This window comes from Triturus cristatus, chromosome 2_2 (assembly GCF_964204655.1).
Source record: "Triturus cristatus chromosome 2_2, aTriCri1.1, whole genome shotgun sequence".
NCBI classification, from domain to species: domain Eukaryota; kingdom Metazoa; phylum Chordata; class Amphibia; order Caudata; family Salamandridae; genus Triturus; species Triturus cristatus.
In genome coordinates this window covers 1,186,055,721-1,186,076,542 of record NC_140582.1, presented here as the reverse complement: position 1 = coordinate 1,186,076,542, position 20,822 = coordinate 1,186,055,721, and the positions used below count along the sequence as shown (strand labels likewise).

At 48.4% G+C, this 20,822-nt stretch overlaps 1 protein-coding gene across 1 annotated transcript in view; it reads right to left on the bottom strand.

The window, feature by feature from the left end:
- SMYD5 (SMYD family member 5) overlaps positions 1-20,822 on the bottom strand; it is a 115,440-nt gene that overhangs the window by 66,041 nt on the left and 28,577 nt on the right. The window contains exon 6 of the mRNA XM_085642770.1: positions 562-666. Within this exon, the coding sequence (XP_085498896.1) occupies positions 562-666 (105 nt within the window). The remainder of the gene's footprint in view (positions 1-561; positions 667-20,822) is intronic.

Genomic DNA, 20,822 nt, shown 5'->3' with positions numbered 1-20,822 from the left:
ATGGAACTTGACGTTTCAGGGTACATCAAATAGTCCAAAATCACTCACACATTTGATGAAGCTAGGAATAAGCAATACACCACAATGTCTTCCTATTTTGGTGCTCTTATCTTACATTTCAGAAATGTCAGAAACATGTCACTGGTGGAAAATGAAATAAAAGATGTTTGATACTCTAGAAACTGAAAAGCAAAGCGATGAAAGATTTAGAATTAAAATCCAAGTGAAATAAAAGATGTATGATACTCGAGAAACTGAAAAGCAAAGCGATTAAAGATTTAGAATTAAAATCCAAGATTTTTTTGGGGAATATTTGTCTGGAGTACCAGGAAATATGGCAATCGCGCATATTATTTATGTTGCCTAGAAAGGGCTACATGGAAATATGAAGAGCTATGCAAAAAGTAGCTATCATAATTGGAATGAACTAAAAGAATGCAAGTGGGTGAAGATGCGCATGGATTGATGGCAGCGGTGGGACAGCAAATCAGAGAGAACCTAATTAGAGGAAACACAAAAACCTATGTGAAGCACACTTTCTGGTAATTTGTGTAGCCATACCTTAAACTTGTCCCCCAGAAGCTTGTGGACAATCTCCTCCTCCTCATTGGCAGTCTTACTGCAGAACTGTGAAAAGAGATTCACCCACCGATCCTTGTCCTTTGCCTGAAAAGGTAAACCCCAGAAGTGAGGTGAGAACCAGTTGTGTGGTCAACATGTCCAGGTGTGATGTGTACAACAGCCACGAAAGACCGCAAACTAGAATTAAAAAAACAAACATTAAAATGACAACTCGTGTACAAAATACAGAACCACTTGTACAGACCTAAAAAATGAATCACAATTCCATTTATGCTCTTATCACATAGAAACCTACTTACTTAATAAAACAAAAACTAACTACTGAGCCCCACAAATCCAAAAGAGCACAGAATACAAGACCTACCATCATTAAGAAAAGAGAACTAAGAAGCAGGCCAGTCCCCTTGCAAGTCAAATCGAAATTTGATTTGGACTGGAATCAGAAAGGGTATCTGGAAATGTCAGATCCACCCACTGTATTGGAGCTGAATTTTGAATAAATGTCTCACTTGCAAGTGTTTCACCAAGAACCACAATGGAAAAAAATTGAGCCTGAGCTGAGTTTTCCTATAGTGCACCTGAGCGCTGAAAGAGGGATATGGGGATACGGTGCCCAGTGTTGACCTGGACGCCTATGAAGTGGACATTTATTGACCACGCTCAACCCCTACCCTCGGACCACATGGAACCTGGGTCTACCAGGTTGCAACCTATGGGGCCCGCTCTCCCTGCCTGTCTGACCACGCCCCCACAGGGGACAATCTCCCCACCAGACTCCGAGGCTGAGCATGAGCTGGGATCACAGCTCCCCCAAAACGCCCAAGATGTGCTGGCGGACAAGAATTCCCCAGCCTACCTCTGACATGCTAGACCTGGAGAGTTTGGTACACCCACAGACCTCTGAATGGGCCGCCGCAGAAAAAGTTGCAACATTTTTCATAGGACAGCTTCGCAAGCTGCTGGATAAAGAGGTGTGCAACTGCTTGCAGGCAGAGTGTCCAAATCCATCCCTGGGGGACAGAGTAGTGGTCACACCCGCCATTGATGAATGTATGGCTACTTTCACGGGGAAGATAGGTCCTGGCGGGCTTGCCAGGACAAACTTCTAGACATCTCAGGTCCCCTGACATGTATACTGGATATGGCAGAGGACGCCAAGGTGTTGGGCACTTTGATCTCCCCCAGGATCCTGTAAGGCTGGGCCTAAGGGGCCATTATCTTTTTAGGGAATGCAAACCGCTCCATCTCCATGGAGAGGCACCGTTCGCTCCTCATCAAGATTGACCCCAAGCTGGGGCACCTCGCGACGTCTGCGGCCAGCCTGTCTGCTGGGGGCTGGGGTGGGAGAGGGGGTACCTGTTTGGCGACATTTGTCAGGGAGCTAGGGAAATTTGTCCAAACTTTGAACTCGCTGGGCAAGGCCCAGGTCAGTGAAACGCATTTTCACGACCTGGGTTTTCCGAGGGGCTGGCCAAAGTAGGGGGCGTTCACCCGGCCGCACACCTCACCCAGCCTCCGGCAGAAGATACTGCGCTAAGAGGGGGTAATACTAGGATACTTCAAAGTTTGGCAACTTTTACCCCATTAGAGGATACCCCCGCCACTGAGGTGTGAGCGGAGGACACCGCAGCAGTGGCAACCACGGAGCTAACCAAGGCACTCTTTTCCCTACCAGGGCTTGGGGGACAGGCTCAAATCTTTTGCCTAAAATTGGGAGGCCCTTACTTCGGACGCTTGGGTCCTTCAGACAGGGGATCTCAAACAGAGTTCTATGGCTCCCCTATCCAGAAATGGTTCCCTAGTCCCCATGTCTTATCCCACCCAAGTCAAGATGGTCGATGCATGAAATGAAATGTAAATTTATATAGCGCGGTTGCTGCCCAGAGGCGTCCAAGCGCTAGAGGCCAGAGTGAGTTGCTTGCCAGAGGAAAAAAAACGGGAAGTTAATGAAGGGCATTAAACAAAAAAGTCTTCAGCTGTTTTCGAAAAGAGGAGAGGTTGGAATTGGACCGAAGAGGAAGTGAATTCCATGTCTTGGCGGCATTGTAGGTGAACGTCCTGCCGCCAGCTCTTACCTTTTTTATTCTGGGGACTATGGCCATACATGCCTGGCTAGAGCGGAGGTTTCTGCTGGGTTGGTACTGTTTTACTAGGTCCCGGACAATCATCAGTCCTGTGTCCCAAAAGGCCTGGTGAGAAATACACATGGCCTTAAAGGTGATTCTTTGTCGCACTGGTAGCCAATGCAGCCTGCTCAGTCCAGGTTTGGCTTACTGTCTGCGCGGCAGCTGGAGCAGTGTGCGAGCCGCACAATTCTGAACTATTTGTAGTTTGCACAAGGTGTATTCCGGGGCACCGAGATAAAGGACATTGTTGAAGTCCAAACGGGACTGAATCAAGCCTTGAATGGCCACCTGCTTTGCCTCTACAGGTAGAGGAGGGAGGACTTTCTTCAACATCCTAAGCAGTCCGAAGCAGGTAGTCGAGAGTTTAGTAGCCTGGGCATAGGTGTAGGAATTGCTCTGCAAACAGCTATCTCTGTGCTAGACAGTGATCAAACTTAAAAGGAGTTCAATGAGCGGTTGGTGTACCACAACTTCAAGATGGAGGGAATCTATCTGTGGTGAGCCCTCTTGCTAGCCAACGACTGGATGGAGCACTTTGACCTCAACCATCCCGATCTTCCCTCCTCAACGCTGCTTACTCCAGTTTCAGATGCAGGGGCATATTCAAGTTCCGCACTCTTCCCTTAGGTCCGTCATCCACCCCAGTAGTGTTTTGCCAAAGTAATGCGCCCAGTAGTAGAGTCCCTCAGAGCCAGGGGAATTAGCCACATCACATACCTAGACGACATCCTCCTTATGGATCAATGTCCCAGAGCCCTCTCGCAACATCTGCAGATTACAGTGTCTCTCCAGGAGTCCATCGAATTCATTATCTACCAATAGGGGTTCGTGGGCACCCTCATCTTTCCCTCCATGAAGATGTACAGATCAAGCAGGAGCTGCGTCGTCCGGCAGCCAGATCCACCACCTCCCTAAGACAGATAGAGAGGATGGTAGGGCTTCTGTTGTCCTCCATCCAGGTGATTTTTCTGGGACCTCTGCCCTATCCTGCCCTCCAGCAGCTAAAAGCTTTTCATCTCAGGAGAGGTCTCATGTACTCCTAAATGGTTCCCCTGTTGGTAGAAGCTCAAGAGGAAATCCAGTAGTGGCTGGCTTCCATGGAAGCCTAGAACGGCCGCGTGATTTTCAGCTCCCTTTCGAATCTGGTGATAGAGTCTGATGCCAGCGGCATGGGTTGGGGGGCCAGATGTGGGGATTTATCCAACAGAGGTCTACAATCTTCTCAAATACGATCCATGCACATCAATTGCCTGGAACTGGTGGCGGGATCGTTCGCGGTCTGGTGTTGGACCAAGGATCATGCTCAATGTGTGTCCTCCTCAAAATGGACAATGTAGCAGCAGTCCTCTACATAAACCATCTTGGGGGAACGTGATCCACAAATCTGTTGGATCTGGCCCGAACCCTTTGGGACTATTGCCTAGAACATCAGATCTCAGTGTCAGCAGAACACCCACTGGGAGAGATCAATCAGATAGCCGATTGGCAGTGCTGGCACATTTAGGATGCAAGTCTCAGGCACTTACCCCATCAGTGTTCCAAGCACCTTGAGAAAGATGGGGCCAGTTCATGGGGGACCTGTTTGCATCTCGCCTGTACTCCTAAGTCCCGAAGTACTTCTGCTGGTGGCCGGCGGCCACAGACGCTTTCCTTCAGGAGTGGCAGCAGGAACAGGTATATACCTTCCATCAGTTCGCAACGATCATGCGCCTCTCAACTCAGGTCAGTCGACATGTGGCGGACATCGCCCTAGTGACCCCCACCTGGAGATCGCAAGTCTGGAATCCAGTTCTTCTTGACTGATTTACAAAATGAATACATCATTGGTCCATCTGACCTTTCTGGTCGCAGAGATGTATAGTATATGTTGAACATGTGATGCTCAGAGCCAACAACTGAGCAGCAGCTTGCAATGCTTTTTCACTGTATACTGATCACACATCAATTCACAAAGTAAAATCAAATGAATGAAAAATGGGTATGAAAGAAACCTATGCATTTTTTTAAAGGTACCCAAGATATTAAGTTTAGGAATAGTGGTCATTTATACGAGTCTAAATTTGGGAGTTACACAGAGTAGCATGTGATTCTGAGGGCATTTTGCAAAATGTGTTCTTTCTTGCACACTGGCTTACGTTTAGAAGCAAAAAAATGGGGAGAGATTCAATTGATAATAAAAATGTTCTATTATTCTGTATCCTCATAATTTCCAGATAAAAATGGTACCCCACTTATGTGGATAGGCCTAGCACTTGAGACAAGAAAGGCACCAAAATGCTATGTGGATACAAAGTTTTTGCCTGGAAAATGTACGCATTTTGGCGTTGTGGATAGCTGCTGTCTTTTGTCCAAGGTCGGCTACCACCCAGGGAAGCCTACTAACCGATAACATTTCTGAAAACCCGACACCAAGGGGAGTCCAGGGTAGCGTGACTGACATGGACTTCACCACTTGTGTCAATGGGCAGATTACGCGAGAAAAAAATGAGCCAAACTAGGGACCATGTGAAGACCACATTGGCTCCCTATGGTCCCAGTTTTCATCCTTTTCGGTCGCGGGTGATGGGCCTACCCACACAAGTGTGGTATCGATAGTATTGGGAGAAGTGTGGAAAAGCTTGATGGTAGGAATTTTCACGATCACTGCAGGTTCTGGATCTTTCCTTTGCAGAAATTTGTGAAAAAGGCATGATTTTAGCCCAAAAAATGGAATGGTGTATAGGGCATTCTCGGTAAGAAAACGCTGTAGGATTCACACAGCAAAACCACCCTGTATTCTCATGAATCTCTAGATTTCAGAAATGTCAAGGGTTGGTAGGGTTTCCTGGTCACCAGCCGACTCAGAACCTTAAAAGTGCAGCCACTCATCATAGCAAGTGAGAAGAAATTGGAATTTGCTCACTCGGTGTCGGCCCATATGTCAAAACTATGCTCAAAAGAACACAGATTTCCTCTTGGTTGCCATGGTGATGGAGAGCTATAGGCTTTGGGGAGCAGAAAGACTGGGGCTTTAGAAGTGGAGTTGCAGCCCTATATTAGGATGGGCCGGCCACCACCATTTTTTTTTATATCCCTGGCATTCAGTTTTGCTTTACACCTCTCTGGGAGTAGAGTAATTACCTGCAATCATCCCCTCTGGGAAGGGAGGGCAGAAAGACTGTTGGGATTTAGAGGTGGGGATAAGGTCTGATGTGGGGCAGCTGCCCCCAACACGTTTGCTTCTAAATATAAAGTGTAGTGGGCCCCAAGCATGGATCCACTTGGGAGAGGCGCTGCTGGAGAGCGGACATTGCCCCCCTTCCAGCAGTACATCTCCCACTTGGATCAGTGTTTGGAGGGGCGGAGTTACAGCCTCAAGCACCGATCAAAGTGAAAGTAGTCTGAGCTAGTTGCGGGTACAAGGGGAGCTCTTCCCTATTGCCCCAAAATAATTTTTCAAGAAAAAAATCCTTTTAGTACCTGCACCGAAAGGATTTTGTCCTTTATGTGATGGACAAGTCACTGACATTCACCACACTAATAAGGTAATGCGTTTGACGTGAACGGTTCATCTACTGTATAAAAACACATTCTGCTGCAGACAAACAATGAAATTAAACAAAAATTCTGAATAAATCGTCCACGTCAACTAATCTATTGTGTGCTCCTGTGGAGTATGAGCTCTCTACTTGGACAGAACCTTTTCAATGGCGGGTTTAATCTTCTCCAATTATCAGCTCTAAATAAGTCAATATGGCACTTCCTTCAGATTTGCGGGTAGTTGAGAGATTTCAATTTGGCAGCCCTGGGACAAAAAACCCTCTCAAATGCATCTGAAGGTCATGCTGGACCTGCTCTGATATGCTTTCCTGAACAGGCTTGTATTTTTTGTTCCAGTGAGCGCCACAAGCATGCAAGCCCACTGGAGGTGGCTTAGTGTTTCCGTCATCAGAGGAGCAGTACGCTGATGTCTGGGGCCTCCAAGTGTACCCCACTCTTAGCGTGAGAGGTGACCACCGTCTCACCTAGTGTCTGACTATGGCAAGAGAGTGATTACAGTACAAGGGCATAGCCCTTTTGGTTAAACTGCCTAGCAGCTCTTCTCAGAAAAGATCAGTTTAACCCACATAACAGGGATTTTTTTTGTAACTTGACCATGTCTGGAGCATTAATGAACAAGTTACTTACCTTCGGTAACGATATATCTGTAAGAAACGTTAGTTAGTGTTAGATTCCTTACCTTAGAATATCCCCAGGCGTCAGACTGGATCCGGAAAGCTTTCGCTAGCAGTACCTCTGCGCGTCAGTAGGTGGCGTTGTGCGGCTCCGCGTCCGTCGCTGGCGTCGTATGCGCCGAGATGACGTCACAGAGACTACTTAGGCACCACCCATGCGCACTGGTGTCCGTTCTATACATGACTTTCCGCACCAGGAACGCAGAGCCATGCAAGACACTGACCACTGGTGGATAAAACTAGGGCCCTAAAAAGGGATGACCTTAACCCTAGAAATCAGTTTGCAGAACGGGGAGGATGGGTGGGGCGGTAAGGAATCTAACACTAACTAATGTTTCTTACAGATATATCGTTACCAAAGGTAAGTAACTTGTTCATCTGAAAGAAACACGTTAGTGTTAGATTCCTTACCTTAGAATAGATACCCCATCCTGGAGAACAGAACGGCCAAAGAAGCCGTCTCTCCGGACCGTAGCTGCCTGACAGATATCCTGCAAAGGGACTCCCCCGTCCCAGAGCGGTAGTGGCTGCTGTCGCCCGAGTAGAATGGGCACGCAGCCCCACAGGAAGCTCCTTTTTAGCCAAGGAGTAACCGGCTTTAATACACAGAACGACCCACCGAGAGATGGTTCGTTTGTGCACAGCCTGACCTTTCTTGGCGCCCACGTAGCCAACAAAGAGTTTATCATCCACCCGGAACTGTTGTGTGCGCTTCAGATAGAATGAGAGCGCCCGTTTTGGGTCCAGACGGTGGAGCCTCTCTTCCTCTTTCGAAGGATGCGGAGGAGGAAAGAAGGTGGGCAAAGTGATGGTCTGCCCGATGTGGAAGGGCGTGACAACCTTGGGCAGAAAAGAAGGACGGATAAACAGAAAGGAAAGGAGGTTTAGAAGAAAGAGCCTGGAGCTCACTCACTCTTCTGGCAGAGGTGATAGCAACCAGGAAAGCAGTCTTTAAGGTGAGAAGACGTAAAGGACAGTTGTGAAGCGGCTGAAAGGGAGCGCACATCAAATAAGTCAACACAAGTCCCACTGAGGCATTATAAAGGGGACCAGAGGGAACGTGTGTGTAATGCCTTTCAAGAAACGACTTACAGGAAACTTGAAAAGAGAAGGCTGATCTGGAAGCCTTAAAAAGGTAGAAATGGCCGAGAGATAGCCCTTGATAGTGCCCAGAGCACAGTCCTGCTGGGCCAAAGAGAGGAGGAACAGAACAACTTCTGAAAGAGGGGCAGAAAGGGGATCCACAGCCTTCACTGTGCACCATGCCACAAATCTATTACACCTGCAGGCGTATACCGTTTTAGTGGAGGGACGCCTGGCTGCCAAAATAACATCACAGACTTCAGCAGGAAGGGCAAAAGCTGTCAACTGTCGCCGCTCAATCTCCAAGCATGGAGGTGGAGGCTGGACAGGTTTGGGTGAAGGACCGTCCCCTGCTGCTGCGACAGAAGATCCTCCCAAAGAGGCAGTCGGATCGGAGGACAGATTGCCAGACTGAGTAGCTCGGGATACCATACTCTTCTTGCCCAATCCGGAGCCACAAGAATGACTTGGGCCCGGTCGCGCCGGATCTTCAGCACTCTGGGCAGAAGTGGTATAGGCGGAAAGGCGTACAACAGACCGCAACTCCACTCGCGACGAAAATAGTCTCCGAGCGAGTGCCGCCTTGGAAATTCCAACGCGCAGAATTGATGACATTGCGCGTTCTCTTCGGTGGTGAATAGATCTAACCAAGGCTCCCCCCACTGCAGAAAGAGACCGTGCACCACATCCGAGGTCAGATGCCATTCGTGATCCAACATGCATCTGCAGCCGAGTTTGTCCGCCCTGGCGTTCAGGGAGCCTGCCAAGTGTTGAACCACCAGAGACATGCCCCGATGCTCCAGCCATGTCCAGAGGCACAGAGCCTCCTGACATAGGGTCCACGACCCCACGCCGCCCTATTTGATGCAATACCACATAGCGGTGGTGTTGTCTGTGAACACCTGCACTACCTGTCCCCGGACAGAGGGAAGGAAGGCTTTCAGAGCAAGTCGGATCGCCCGCAGCTCCAGAAGGTTGATATGGAGCCGGGATTCCACCGAAGACCAGAGGCCCCTGATCTCCTCCTCTCCCACGTGGCCACCCCATCCCAGGAGGGCCACATCCGCCACCACTGTGAACTCCGGTTGGGGATTGCCATTGACCCAATCGTGATTTGTGAGCCTCCACTGCAAGTGACGTGCAGTGCCCTCCAAGATCTGGACGTGATCGGATAGGATGCCCTGATGCTGTGCCCACTGAAACTTCAGGTCCCACTGCAGAGCCCGCATATGTCATCTGGCATGTTGCACTAGCAGGATGCAGGAGGCCATCAGGCCCAGGAGCCGAAGGGTCATCCTGACTGAAACCCGGGATAGAGGCTGAAAGATCAGAATCATAGCCTGAATATCCCGGATCTGCTGTTCGGGAGGATAGACCCGAAACTGCGCCGAATCCAGAACCGCTCCGATGAATTGGAGCTTCTGAGAGGGATTCAGGTGCGACTTTGGCACATTGATGGAAAACCCCAGCAAATGCAGGTGGTTGGCCGTAATCTGGAGGTGGGAGACGACCGTTTGGGGCGAGCCCGCCTTCAACAACCAGTCGTCTAGATAGGGGAAGACTGAGACCCCTGATCTGCGCAGGTGAGCTGCGACCACCGCCATCACTTTCGTGAACACCCGAGGGGCGCTGGTAAGGCCAAAGGGGAGCACGGAAACTGAAAGTGCTCGTGGTCTACCATGAACCACAGGTAACGCCGGTGGGCCGGCAGGACGGGAACATGAAAATAGGAGTCCAACGCTACCATCCAATCCCCTGGATCGGGAGCAGACAAGACCTGAGCCAACATCTTGAACTTCTCCTTCCGGAAGAAGCGGTTGACGTTCCGGGAGGTCCAAGACGGGACACAGACCCCTTTGTCCTTCTTGGGGACCAGAAAGTAGTGGGAATAACAACCACTCCCTACTTTCGGCCCAGGAATGCACTCGATGGCCCCCTTGGCCAAGAGGGCCGTGACTTCCTGCTGGAGAAGTGCCAAGTGTTCCTCCGACATGAGGTGGCATGGCTGGAGGGGTGGACTGAAAGGGAAGGGAGTAACCCTTGGGGATGATCTGCAACACCCATTTGTCCGACGTGATAGTGTGCCAGCAGGGGAGGTGATAGTGGATCCTGCCACCCACTGGTGTGGGATGCCCACCAGAGTTCGGATTAGGAAGGTTTGGAGGTAGAGGCAGCGGGGGTGGAGGTGGACTGACCCCCACGCGAATTCCCAGACCCGCCCCTGCAGAAACTGTCTGCGGCCACGCTGAGGCTGGGTCTGCACAGGCTTGCTGAAGTAACGTGCCCGGGCGCCCCTTCCGTGGCCACGAAAGGAACGAAAACCAGGAGTGGCTTGGCTTTTCGTGGAAAGATCTAAGGACTTGGCCGTGGCCCGCGAGTCCTTAAAACGCTCCTGCGCACTGTCGGTTTTATCGCCAAACAGGCGAGTGCCATCGAAGGGCATGTCCATGAGTGATCTTTGGACATCTAGCGAGAACCCGGTAGATCTCAACCAGGCGTGGCGAGGAAGCGCCACAGTCATAGCAATTGCTCTACCTACTGAGTCCGCGGTATCCAAACCACACCGAATGGCGAACTTAGCTGCATCTTTACCCTCGGCAACAGCTTGGGACAGCACAGTTTGGGTCTCTTCAGGACACTGAGGCAACACCTGTGCAACTGTATCCCATACCGCGTGGGAAAAGCGGCCCATGAGGCAGGCGGTGTTCACCGTCCGCAGCCCTAAGCTGGCCCAAGAGAACAACCGCTTGCCGAACTGCTCCAGCTCCTTAGAGTCCTTATCCGGTGGAGCCGTGGAAAAGGCACTCTGGGATGTCGAAGCTTGGATGACCCGGCTTTCGGGCGTAGGATGAGTGGTCAGAAACGCAGGGTCGCCCGGCGCCGGGCGATGACACTGGGCGACGTTCTTATCCACAGGGGCCCCTGTGGCTGGCCGCGACCAAGTGCCCAGTAAGATTTCAGTGAGGGCGTCATTAAAAATGGCAGCAGGGGCTCCAACGAAGTGGATGCCGTCTGGAGCACCTCAGTGAGGAGATTAGTTTTTAGGGCCACCGTAGGGAGATCAAGGTTGAGGACCTCAGCTGCCCGACGGAGCACCACTGTGTAAGAAGCACCCTCCTCCATGGTAGGGGGAGTAGAGGCAAACCCCGGGTCAGTGGAGACATCAAGGCCACCGGCCTCCTCTAACTCGTCCGCCCAGTCCTGCTCAGAGTCACACTGACGGGCAAGAGGGTCCTCGGACCCCTCCCAGTCGTCCTCCACCTCTGCCGTATGTGATACAGACTGCGGCGGCAGGGCAGGGACCGGGGGAAGGAACAAACGGCGCCGGGAACGGCGCCGGACGGGACCCGAACTGGCGCAGTGTCCCAATGTGGAACCCAGGTAGGGACAAAAGTGTCCTGGAACCTGGGCAGGGGCGGAACAAATGGCATCCACTGCGGCGCCGAAGGCGGAGCCAAGGGTGGCGCTGGGGTCAGAGCGGTACAAAAGGGGCTGGTGATGGACGGAGCATCAGAACCAATCAAACACTCACACCCAGTCAACAGATCTGGGTTTGATCCATCACCGTTCTTTAGCCCACTCTGCCACCCCAGTTCAGACATGGCCATATGCAAATCAGTCTGACCCTGTGCCTCATGGGAACAGTCCAGCCCAAACTGCCAAGCCATGCCTTCCCTGGACCGGAAACAAGCTTCCTAAGACCGGTTTCTGGCATTTCAGCCGTCTTCAGCCAGTCTTGCTTGAATCCAGTGGCAAAGTGAGCAAGGGACTCACGTCTGAGCATACCCTGCCAACTTATGGCGAACAAAGCGGTACAAAAGGGGGCCCCCCTTTTGTACCGCTGGGGTCAGAGCTGGCAGCGTGGGACCTTGTGGCGCCGTGGCTGGAGCCAGCGGCACAGGATCCTGCGGTGCCGGGCACGGAGCCGACGGGCCAACAGGATCCTGACATGGGACCGCAGGGCCCAAGGGCGCGCCGGCGGGACCCTGAGGCCTAAACAGGGGGTCCATGGAAGCAAGAAATTCTTGCACCTGTGCAGGAGTTGCCGACGGACCCGGATAAGGTGGGTAGGCCGCGGGACTCCCGGGCTCTAAAGGAGCCGCAGGGGCAGAACCCCTGTCCCCCTCGTCCGCATCCGGGGACCGACATGGGGACGTCTGAGAGCGACAACGCTTCTTTGACTTCTCTTTGTGTCGTCTCTTACCCAAATCCGAGGGCGAAGACTTGGAGTGATGATGGTGGCCCCGCGAGTGTTCTCTGGAGCGGCCCCTGGACCGTGAGCGGCGGGGGACGAGTGCCAGACCTCAAGCAGCTTCCGGCACCGCTCCCTCAAAGCCTTCAGGGCCATGGCCAGACAGTCCATACAGGACCGGGAGTCGTCGTCGCTCTCCAGGCAGTGGAGACAGACATCGTGGGCATCCCTACGTGCACCAGAGTAGAGTCAAACTTACAGGAGACAAAAGTCTCAAAAAGATAGTCAAAAAGTGACTAAGGTACGTGCTATAACCGGATCTGCGCTTACTGGAGCAGAAAAAGAAAGAAAGGACGCCAGCGCGCATGGGTGGCGCCGAAGTAGTCTCCGTGACGTTATCTTGGCGCATAAGACGCCAGCGATGGACGCGGAGCCGCACAACGCCACCTACTGACGCGCAGAGGTACTGCTAGCAAAAAGTTTCCGGATCCAATCTGAAGCCTGGGGATATTCTAAGGTAAGGAATCTAACACTAACGTGTTTCTTTCAGATGTAGAATGCATGTTACGTGCATGTGTAACGTGGTTCACAGGTGGACTGGCGAATGCTGCATAAGAAGAAGTTACTTATCTGGAACTACAGTTCTTCAGCAATAGTATCTTTCTTAGATGCACATGCTTGCATTGTTCACCAATGATAGCCTGGAAACCTGTGGCAGTCAATGTTAAACTAGCAGTATTTCAAAGCAGCAAACAACAATGAAAACAAATGAAAAACATTCTTAGATCATAACTACCCTATCCACCTTGGTTCGTGACCTCAAGTCTAGCCAATCAGGTAGTGGGTCCAGGGATCCAACACTCACCGGAGGCTCCAAGCGTCAGATTTTCTGAACTTGTTCTCTGTAGTCTCATGAAAAGGGAGGAGAACATTCCATGTGGATCTACAGAAGAAAGCAATGCTGGAGAACTGTACTTAAAGGTGAGTAACGTTTTCTTCTCCAGCACTGGATCTTTCATAGATTCCCATGCTAAAACTATAATTAGCCATTGAGGTATTGGTAGGTTGAAAGAATCATTTTATAGATCTATTTATGCCAAATAGTCTTCTTGATTGATGGATTGGAGGACATCTACCAATAAGACCATCTTTAAAGTTTCTTTATAAACTTGTTAAATATTTTCAAGTCTAAAATGGGGCACTACTCTTCAGTTTTCTTATGCCAGCTCTATTGCCACTTGTTTCAGTAGTTTGAGGATTTCTCGTAACGAGGCCTTTATTGCTTGGCGATACTCCCTTTTCAGAGGCATTGGTGGTGGTTCTGACCTAACTTCTATTGTATGCCCTGGCTCTACTACGTCCCACACCCATTGATATGGTGCAATTGTTCACTAGATAGAATGATATGTCTGTACCACCTTCCCTCTTCTCCTCCTTCCCCAAAAAAGACATGGAACGGGAAGGGGATGGACTGTCCGCATAGTCAAGTATGTTGGCTCTTCTTTTGGCCATTAGTGTTGGGCCTCTTTGTTTGCGCTGCTTCCTTTGTCCTGAATGCAGTTTCCCATATTGTGCACCAGGTTGACATTGGGGACAGCCTTCCTGTCTGCAAGGATAAACTGTGACATCCGTTTGCCACACACCTGCAGGCCACTGAATGACATGTCTAGCACCCTTGACTGGACTTCTGGACGAAAGCTGGTGCTACAACGCTAATCGTGTTTCCTCAAGATGGCACCTGCAGCCATCTGAAAGAAGCTGCTATTAGGAACAGTCAGTGATGCATCTATGTGGGCAGGTGGAGTTGTGCTTCCTCCTTTTACATATTTTATTTTGCTTTATCTTAGCAGTCATATAGGAACTTTTTTATTATATGATCTTAATTGAGGTTCCACAGGATACAATATGCAGCTGTAATATACGACAGATTATGATTTCTGATGCAATCCTCAATACAATCAGGTAAACAAACCCCCAACAGTCTCCACTCATCCCACTGATCTTGTGCCAGTCCCTAAATACATACTATGGGGTATCTTCTAACTTAGGGATTGGTAATCTTCATGGACAACCTTGCCAGCACCCTCCCCTCTGCCATGGTGACAGTGTGGCTTCCGTGTGTATCATACAGTACTCCCCCTTCCCCCCCCCCCCGAGGGGGCATCCTCCGGGACTCTCTTAAATCAGACAGCATTGCTGCCCATACCATCCAATCGTCTTCCAATTTTTCATCCCTGCAGACATGCTTCATACGTATCTTCTCAGCAATTGCCCAGTCAGAAACATCTCTAAGTCAGTCTGACTATCTCGGGGATCCACCCCCAACCATTATATAGCTATGCTGTGTTTTGCTAACAGTAGGCTAAGTAGAACAAACTTTTTTGTAAGTTTCTTATTAGTAGGAGAAGGGAACAGTCACAACAGTACCTGCCTCACCCAGTGGCTCTGTTATGTTTTCCAGCACTGTCTGCCAGTTGGATGTCAGGGATAGACATGACCACACCATGTGTATAAAGTCTGCCCCTAGCCCCCACACCGCGGACAACTGTTGCTGCGAGCATCATATAGGCTATGCAGTGTTTTGGGGGAAAGATAAGTTTGCCGTACATAATTGTATCAATTTAAATCTGGCATTGCTACTGACCACCCTCACCCCTTCATGTACCTGCAGTCAATCTTCTGCGGTCACGGGGTCCTCTAGCATTCCCTCCCACTTGGCTTGAACGCGGCGTGTCGCTCCTCGAAAGTCCTTTCATAGGGCCTGTATATATGAGGTATCAGTTTGCGCCCTCCTGCCATGTCCAACAATGTCACAAGGGTACTAGACGGTGGTAATGCTTCTGGAAGTCGGCCAAAGGTCACGTGCTGTTGCCGAGGTCTTTGCATATCGCAAATGCTGTCGTATTCCTAGTGCAAAGGATTCTGCAGCATCTTTCCTTGTGATAGATCATCAAGCAGGGTACAGATTTTCAAGTGTGTTGCGGCCACCGTCTCTCCATCTCTGTACTGACATGGATTTCGCTATTGTAAGGAAGGCTGTAGGGACCATAGCGGCATGTCTGGGGTATATGGTGCTCTCCAAAGCACTCTTGCAAACACCCTGTTCCACAACTCACACACCTGGCGTCCGGGGGCACCCTTGCCGCTCCCATTATCAAGACGGGCAGTGATCTCCCTTAATGAGAGCCACGCAGGATTTCCTCTCCCAGTTATCATACAGGTCCAACCAATGGATCGTATGCTGCAAATGGGCAGCCATACAGTAGAGCTCCATATTAGGGACCACTAGTCCCCTAGGTCCTTTTAAGCATAGACAGTCCAACACACTTTCGCTTGTTTGCTCACAACAGCTCAACCACAAGGCTGTCAATGGTTTTAAAATATTTTCTGGGAATCATATATAGAGTGCAGCCATCTAGGGGGCATAATCATTTTAACAATGGCAACCCTGCCCATCAAAGACAGGGGGAGTTCCTTCCAAAAACGTACTGATGCTTGTAACCGGGTGATCACCCTCTGAATTTTCAGGGCCAAAAATATTTGTTCTGCATGTGCCAATCTGATTCATAAGTACTACACCCCGTCCGACTCCCAGGGAAGCCCCCCCCCCCCCCAATGGAAATAGCTTGGACTTCGCTGGGCTGATGAGAAGACCTGGTATTTTACTGAACTCCTGCATCACATTCAGGAGTATCGGTACAGAACTTTCCGGCTGCCTCAGATATATCAGAGCATCGTCTGAGTAGACGATGACCACACATGTTCTCCTCTGCTGTGATTCCTCGGGGATTCTGAGTCTTGCTGATGTATGGGCAATGTCATTACCCAGCTGCCTGTCATAAGACAAAATGGCATTAGTGTTTGCTATTTTGATTGTCTAAGAAGTAAAACATTTTACTTCTCCTCCTAAACAGTCACACGGTTCTTGGAGCACTTTTCCACTGCTGCTGAGATAATCGATTTTGCAGGCACATTAGAGCCTTGTATTCTTCTCTAGTCTAGAGATTACAGTGGAATCGGAGACCAGCGCGCATACATGACAGACCCTCCTTCCAGATATAATCAAGGACCAGGATAGTCCTTATGGATGACCTATTTTTATCTCTAAATCAAAGAGAAAGTATGTTTCTCTGCTGTGGCTATAGGCAAGTGGAATTTGTATGCAACCCTATCAACCATAGAGGGATATTGACAGTACTGTGGCCCTGGGATGCCAGTGTTAAAAGAAGGATCCACATGGGTTACTGCCCAGTCAACTCGGACTGCACAAGGAGCCCAAGAAAAAGCGTCACAGACAGGACACTACTTTCTTTTCTAAAGCCGGTCTTATGTTTGTGACTATATTGGTGAAGAACGGAGATAAATCACCACACAACTCACAGTAGTAGGGTAGATGATGTGCTAGTAAGCAATGACTGTACTGAATTAATTGATAACCTTAGATAGTTCCTTAGAGACATTGGTGGCCTTGCTAATATGGCTGGTTAAACAGATATTCTTGAGCTACAAAAAACAATGGATTATACAATCTATGGATCCCAAATGGCATTAGTCAGATCTCTCAGCTGGCAAAATGGATCTGTAACATCAGTGGGGACACATACTTTTTCCAACTTGGAAAAGTAAAATTAACAGAGATGCAGACATGATCAGTCCACCTCAAATGAAGAGAAGTGGATCTAACAGGTATATTTGCTTGGGCTCACACTGAGTAGGGGAGCCTGTAAAACAGACCTCTCATTGACAAAAGTATGCATGGCGCTATAGGGGGACTGAAGCCAGAGAATTTAAGTCACCTAACAGCACTACATGCTTCATTCTGAGTGACTTTTGTCAGTCAGTCAAATTCCCCGACTCTGGATACTGAGTAGCTAGGAGAGCAATAAACTAACACAAAGTGTAAAAAATCGTTTTTTACTTTATTAAAAAAAAAAAAATGCAAGGACTTCCCAGGCTGCTACAAGGGACGCTACTTCCTCCACCACACGAAGGTAACAGCTGCACCCTACAGCAAGATTTTAAAATCATCCACACAAATGCGGTCTCAAAAAGTTGGTGATCACTGCTCCGTTTTTTTTTACTTCCTCCCTACGTTTGAAGAACATGGCCTAACTACTGAATCTTGCTTTCGTGAGAGCAAGAGTAGGAGGCAATTTGGTGTCAATCTAACTCCAGCTCTATTAGAAGAAATAAAGTAGGAATTCAAGGGCAAAACACTGCTGCTACTTAAAAGCAACAAGTACCTGCAGCTATTCTAGGAGACTGTGACTAGCAGGTACAGCTCTCACAGGGCCTAGAGCACCAAACAGCCCGAGGAAAAAGCAGCAAAGAAATCTGCACTGGACTAAAATCATGCAGGTTGACAAGGTGACATCTTGAAAACTGAACGAATGCCATTTATCAAACGCCTTGGTCCTGTCCCCATGCCACCCCTAGGCTCCAACCTAGTGGACCACTTTCTTATTCTTAGCAAGTTGGCAAAGATCAGAAGGGCTGGGGAAGATTATCTTGAAGTTTTAGAATTCTTTAACAGCCAGACAGCAATAAGGGAAAATAGTTTATTCCTTCCGCCAGCCAGAAGGTATTTATTTTTACTGAGCATTGCAGTGATCTTGTTTCTCCCATGTCATCATCAATTTTACTTAACAACTAAGTTTCAGCATTTTAAATGATTTCTTTGGCAAGCTTCAAAATGTTGATGACACAACCATGTTCCGCTTTTGTGACAACTGGTGGTTTGGCAGAGGGATGCTTAGCAAATTATACTTGTTCAGTCTGAGCATGATAAACTGACAGCCATCTTTACAGCTTGCCATGCATGCCAGGGGGTTAAAGCCCTTGGTCAAGAAGTCTAATAACAGATTTCTGCATTCAACAAAGCACACCCCTTTGACTCAGTCTTCCTCCTGTTCTTATTCCTCAACCAAAGGTGGTCATACACTTTAACTTTAGCAGTCCCTCTGGAATGTGCAAGTCCTAGCAGGATATATTTGAATTATTCAATAACCTCTGCTAACCATCAAAATGGGCTGTGCTAAGTAAGGTGGTGCTTTACTTTACAAGGACAGAGGGGTATTTTTGACAGTACTGGAAGAAGAAACCAATCATCATACAAAGGATTTCAGGGCATAGTCGTATGACTAGTCTTGTAACAATTAATTATTTAGATGACCAGATGCAATATTGTACCATGTTCATTTACTGTGATTTCTGTTCTGCTGGCAAACAGACTGCAAAACACTCAGGAGACCAAGCGAGTCTAAGTGTCAGAAGTCACACATTTGTCATGCAATTTACAATGATTAACTTGCAATGGGTGACTGTTCGAGAGGGCTTTTTTTGGGATGGGAAATACTATCATTTTTAAAAAGTTGGTGCGACCCTCTCACCCCAGCACCCTTTCTGCTTTCCCTCTACATTACGCCTCTCCGTGACACTACCTCCTTGTTAAGCTTTTCCTCTTACTTCTTTCTCATGAACCAAATAGTTTTTTTTTCCATTAGCCAGTGTCACTTTGTTTTGAACCATTCAGAACTGAATAGCCAGGTGCTGCCTAATGGCTAATGCCTCAAAGACAAAGCCATCTCTTTCACCCTCACCTATTTTAACAAAAACAATTTCACTCTCCAGCCTCCATTGTCCTATGACCCTCTCCCAAAAACCGAAGCGACATCGAGAGTTTCCTAATTTATCGGGGATCTATGCAACGGCTCCTCATGAAGGTGTCTTCTGAATAAATACAGCATCAGTCGTATCCTACAGATGAGCTATATAGGTAACGACACTTAGTTCAAAGTAAGTGTTAAGCACATTTTCTTTTGGCTCGATGTGAGAAAGTGGCTCTGTATATACTGTTCCCTAATAGGCACAGGGTGTACAGAATCCACAGTCCCCCAGAGGCTGATAGAGGTCAAAGTTAGGTATGACCTTACTCTCAAAAGTGGTAGCTTGGTCGAGCAGTAAGGCAGTACCAGAGGACAGTGTAAAGCATTTATTGTACACACTCAGTCAGCAAATGGTTTCACACACTCAATAACTGAACTCTAGGCCAATGGTTTATATATATATAAAATATATGCTGGTTTTATATTTAGAACCACAAAGGGGGTAAAAATATACTTTCTCAGAATGAGAGGTTGAATATAAATACTTTTGTCTTAACCCCTTGCATGCCCGCCCCTTTCCCCGCCCAGTGCCGCGCCTTCCATTAGCGGGCGGAGTTCATGACGAGCTGGACTCGTCATGGGCACAGCGCCACCGCAGCCCATGACGAGTCCAGCTCGTCATGGGCACTGAAGGGGTTAAGCAATAAATTTGTGTAAACAGTCACAGTTGGTTGCAATAAACAATCCTATTTCCTAAACATAACAATGCATTGAGCTCAATGGTAAATTCAGGTTATTTGTAATAAATTACTTTTTAGATTACTTTTGGAATTCCAGGTCTGGCTCCTAGATCCAGCCTTGGGTCAGTATTCAGAATCAAGTGATGAAAGTCGACTTAATAACTGTAATGATTTTTAAATAATATTTATCTATTTCAAAAGTTAGCACTTAGAAAATATTTCAAAGAAAACATTCAATGGATCTCTATGGCAAGAAATTCAAATTGCAGGTAGAGTACTTTATCGTTACTTTAGTAATCCAGGACTGGGTACCTAGACCCAGGACTGGGGTCCTTATCAAAAACAGGTAAGTAATTTCGTTTGCAGAAATGGTACGATTTTAAAAGAATATTTCAAATTTGCAAAAATAGACACTTAGAAGAAATTTCACAGAAAAGCAGACAATGGTTTCAACCCAGTGGTTGTCTTGGTCACCCTAGTCTTGACCCAGTGGTCTGCCTTTTTTCCCAATTCTTGGGGAGAAATTAGACCTAGGTCTACCAAATGCTGATGCAACTTTTCATTTGTGCAGTTACTCAAAATATGTTCCTTCATGAATAAATTGTACAATCCAGTAAAATCCTGCACACCATGTCCAGCTAACCAACCATCCAGTGTCTTCACTGAGAAATCTACAAAATCAATCCAGGACTGGGTCTGGGTTTTGTGAGCCCCCCTGAATCTAATTCTATACTCCTCAGTGGTGAATCCAAATCCCTCAATCAGAGCTTTCTTCATGAGGTCATAGGATCCTGCTTCTGGCCCAGAGAGAGTCAGAAGCCTGTCCCTGCAGTTACCAGAGAACAGTTCCCACAGGAGTGCCCCCCAGAGAGGTTTCTTTACTTTCCTGATATCACAAGCCCTCTCAAAGGCTGTGAACCATTTGGTGATATCATCACCTTCCTCAAATTTAGGGACAATCCCTTTGGGGATTTTAGGGTCAGAAGTTTCCTCCCTATCCTTGTTTTTATTATTGCTGCCACCATTTATGGGTGCTAAACCCATCTCTCTCCTTTCCTTTTCTAGAGCCAGGAGCCTGGACTCTAGATCTATTCTTTTGGCCAGCCTCACAAGGCTGTCCTCTTCACTGGGGGGTCCCCCAGTGTTGTCTCTGGGACCAGAGCCACCTGTGTGGTCTCTAGGTGCCCAGATGCTATGTCTTGAGTTGGAGGGTATGGGTGCCATCTCCTCCCTAGGGAATAGTATGGGGAGGTTGTTGTCCACCTCTCCTGTTTCCCTTT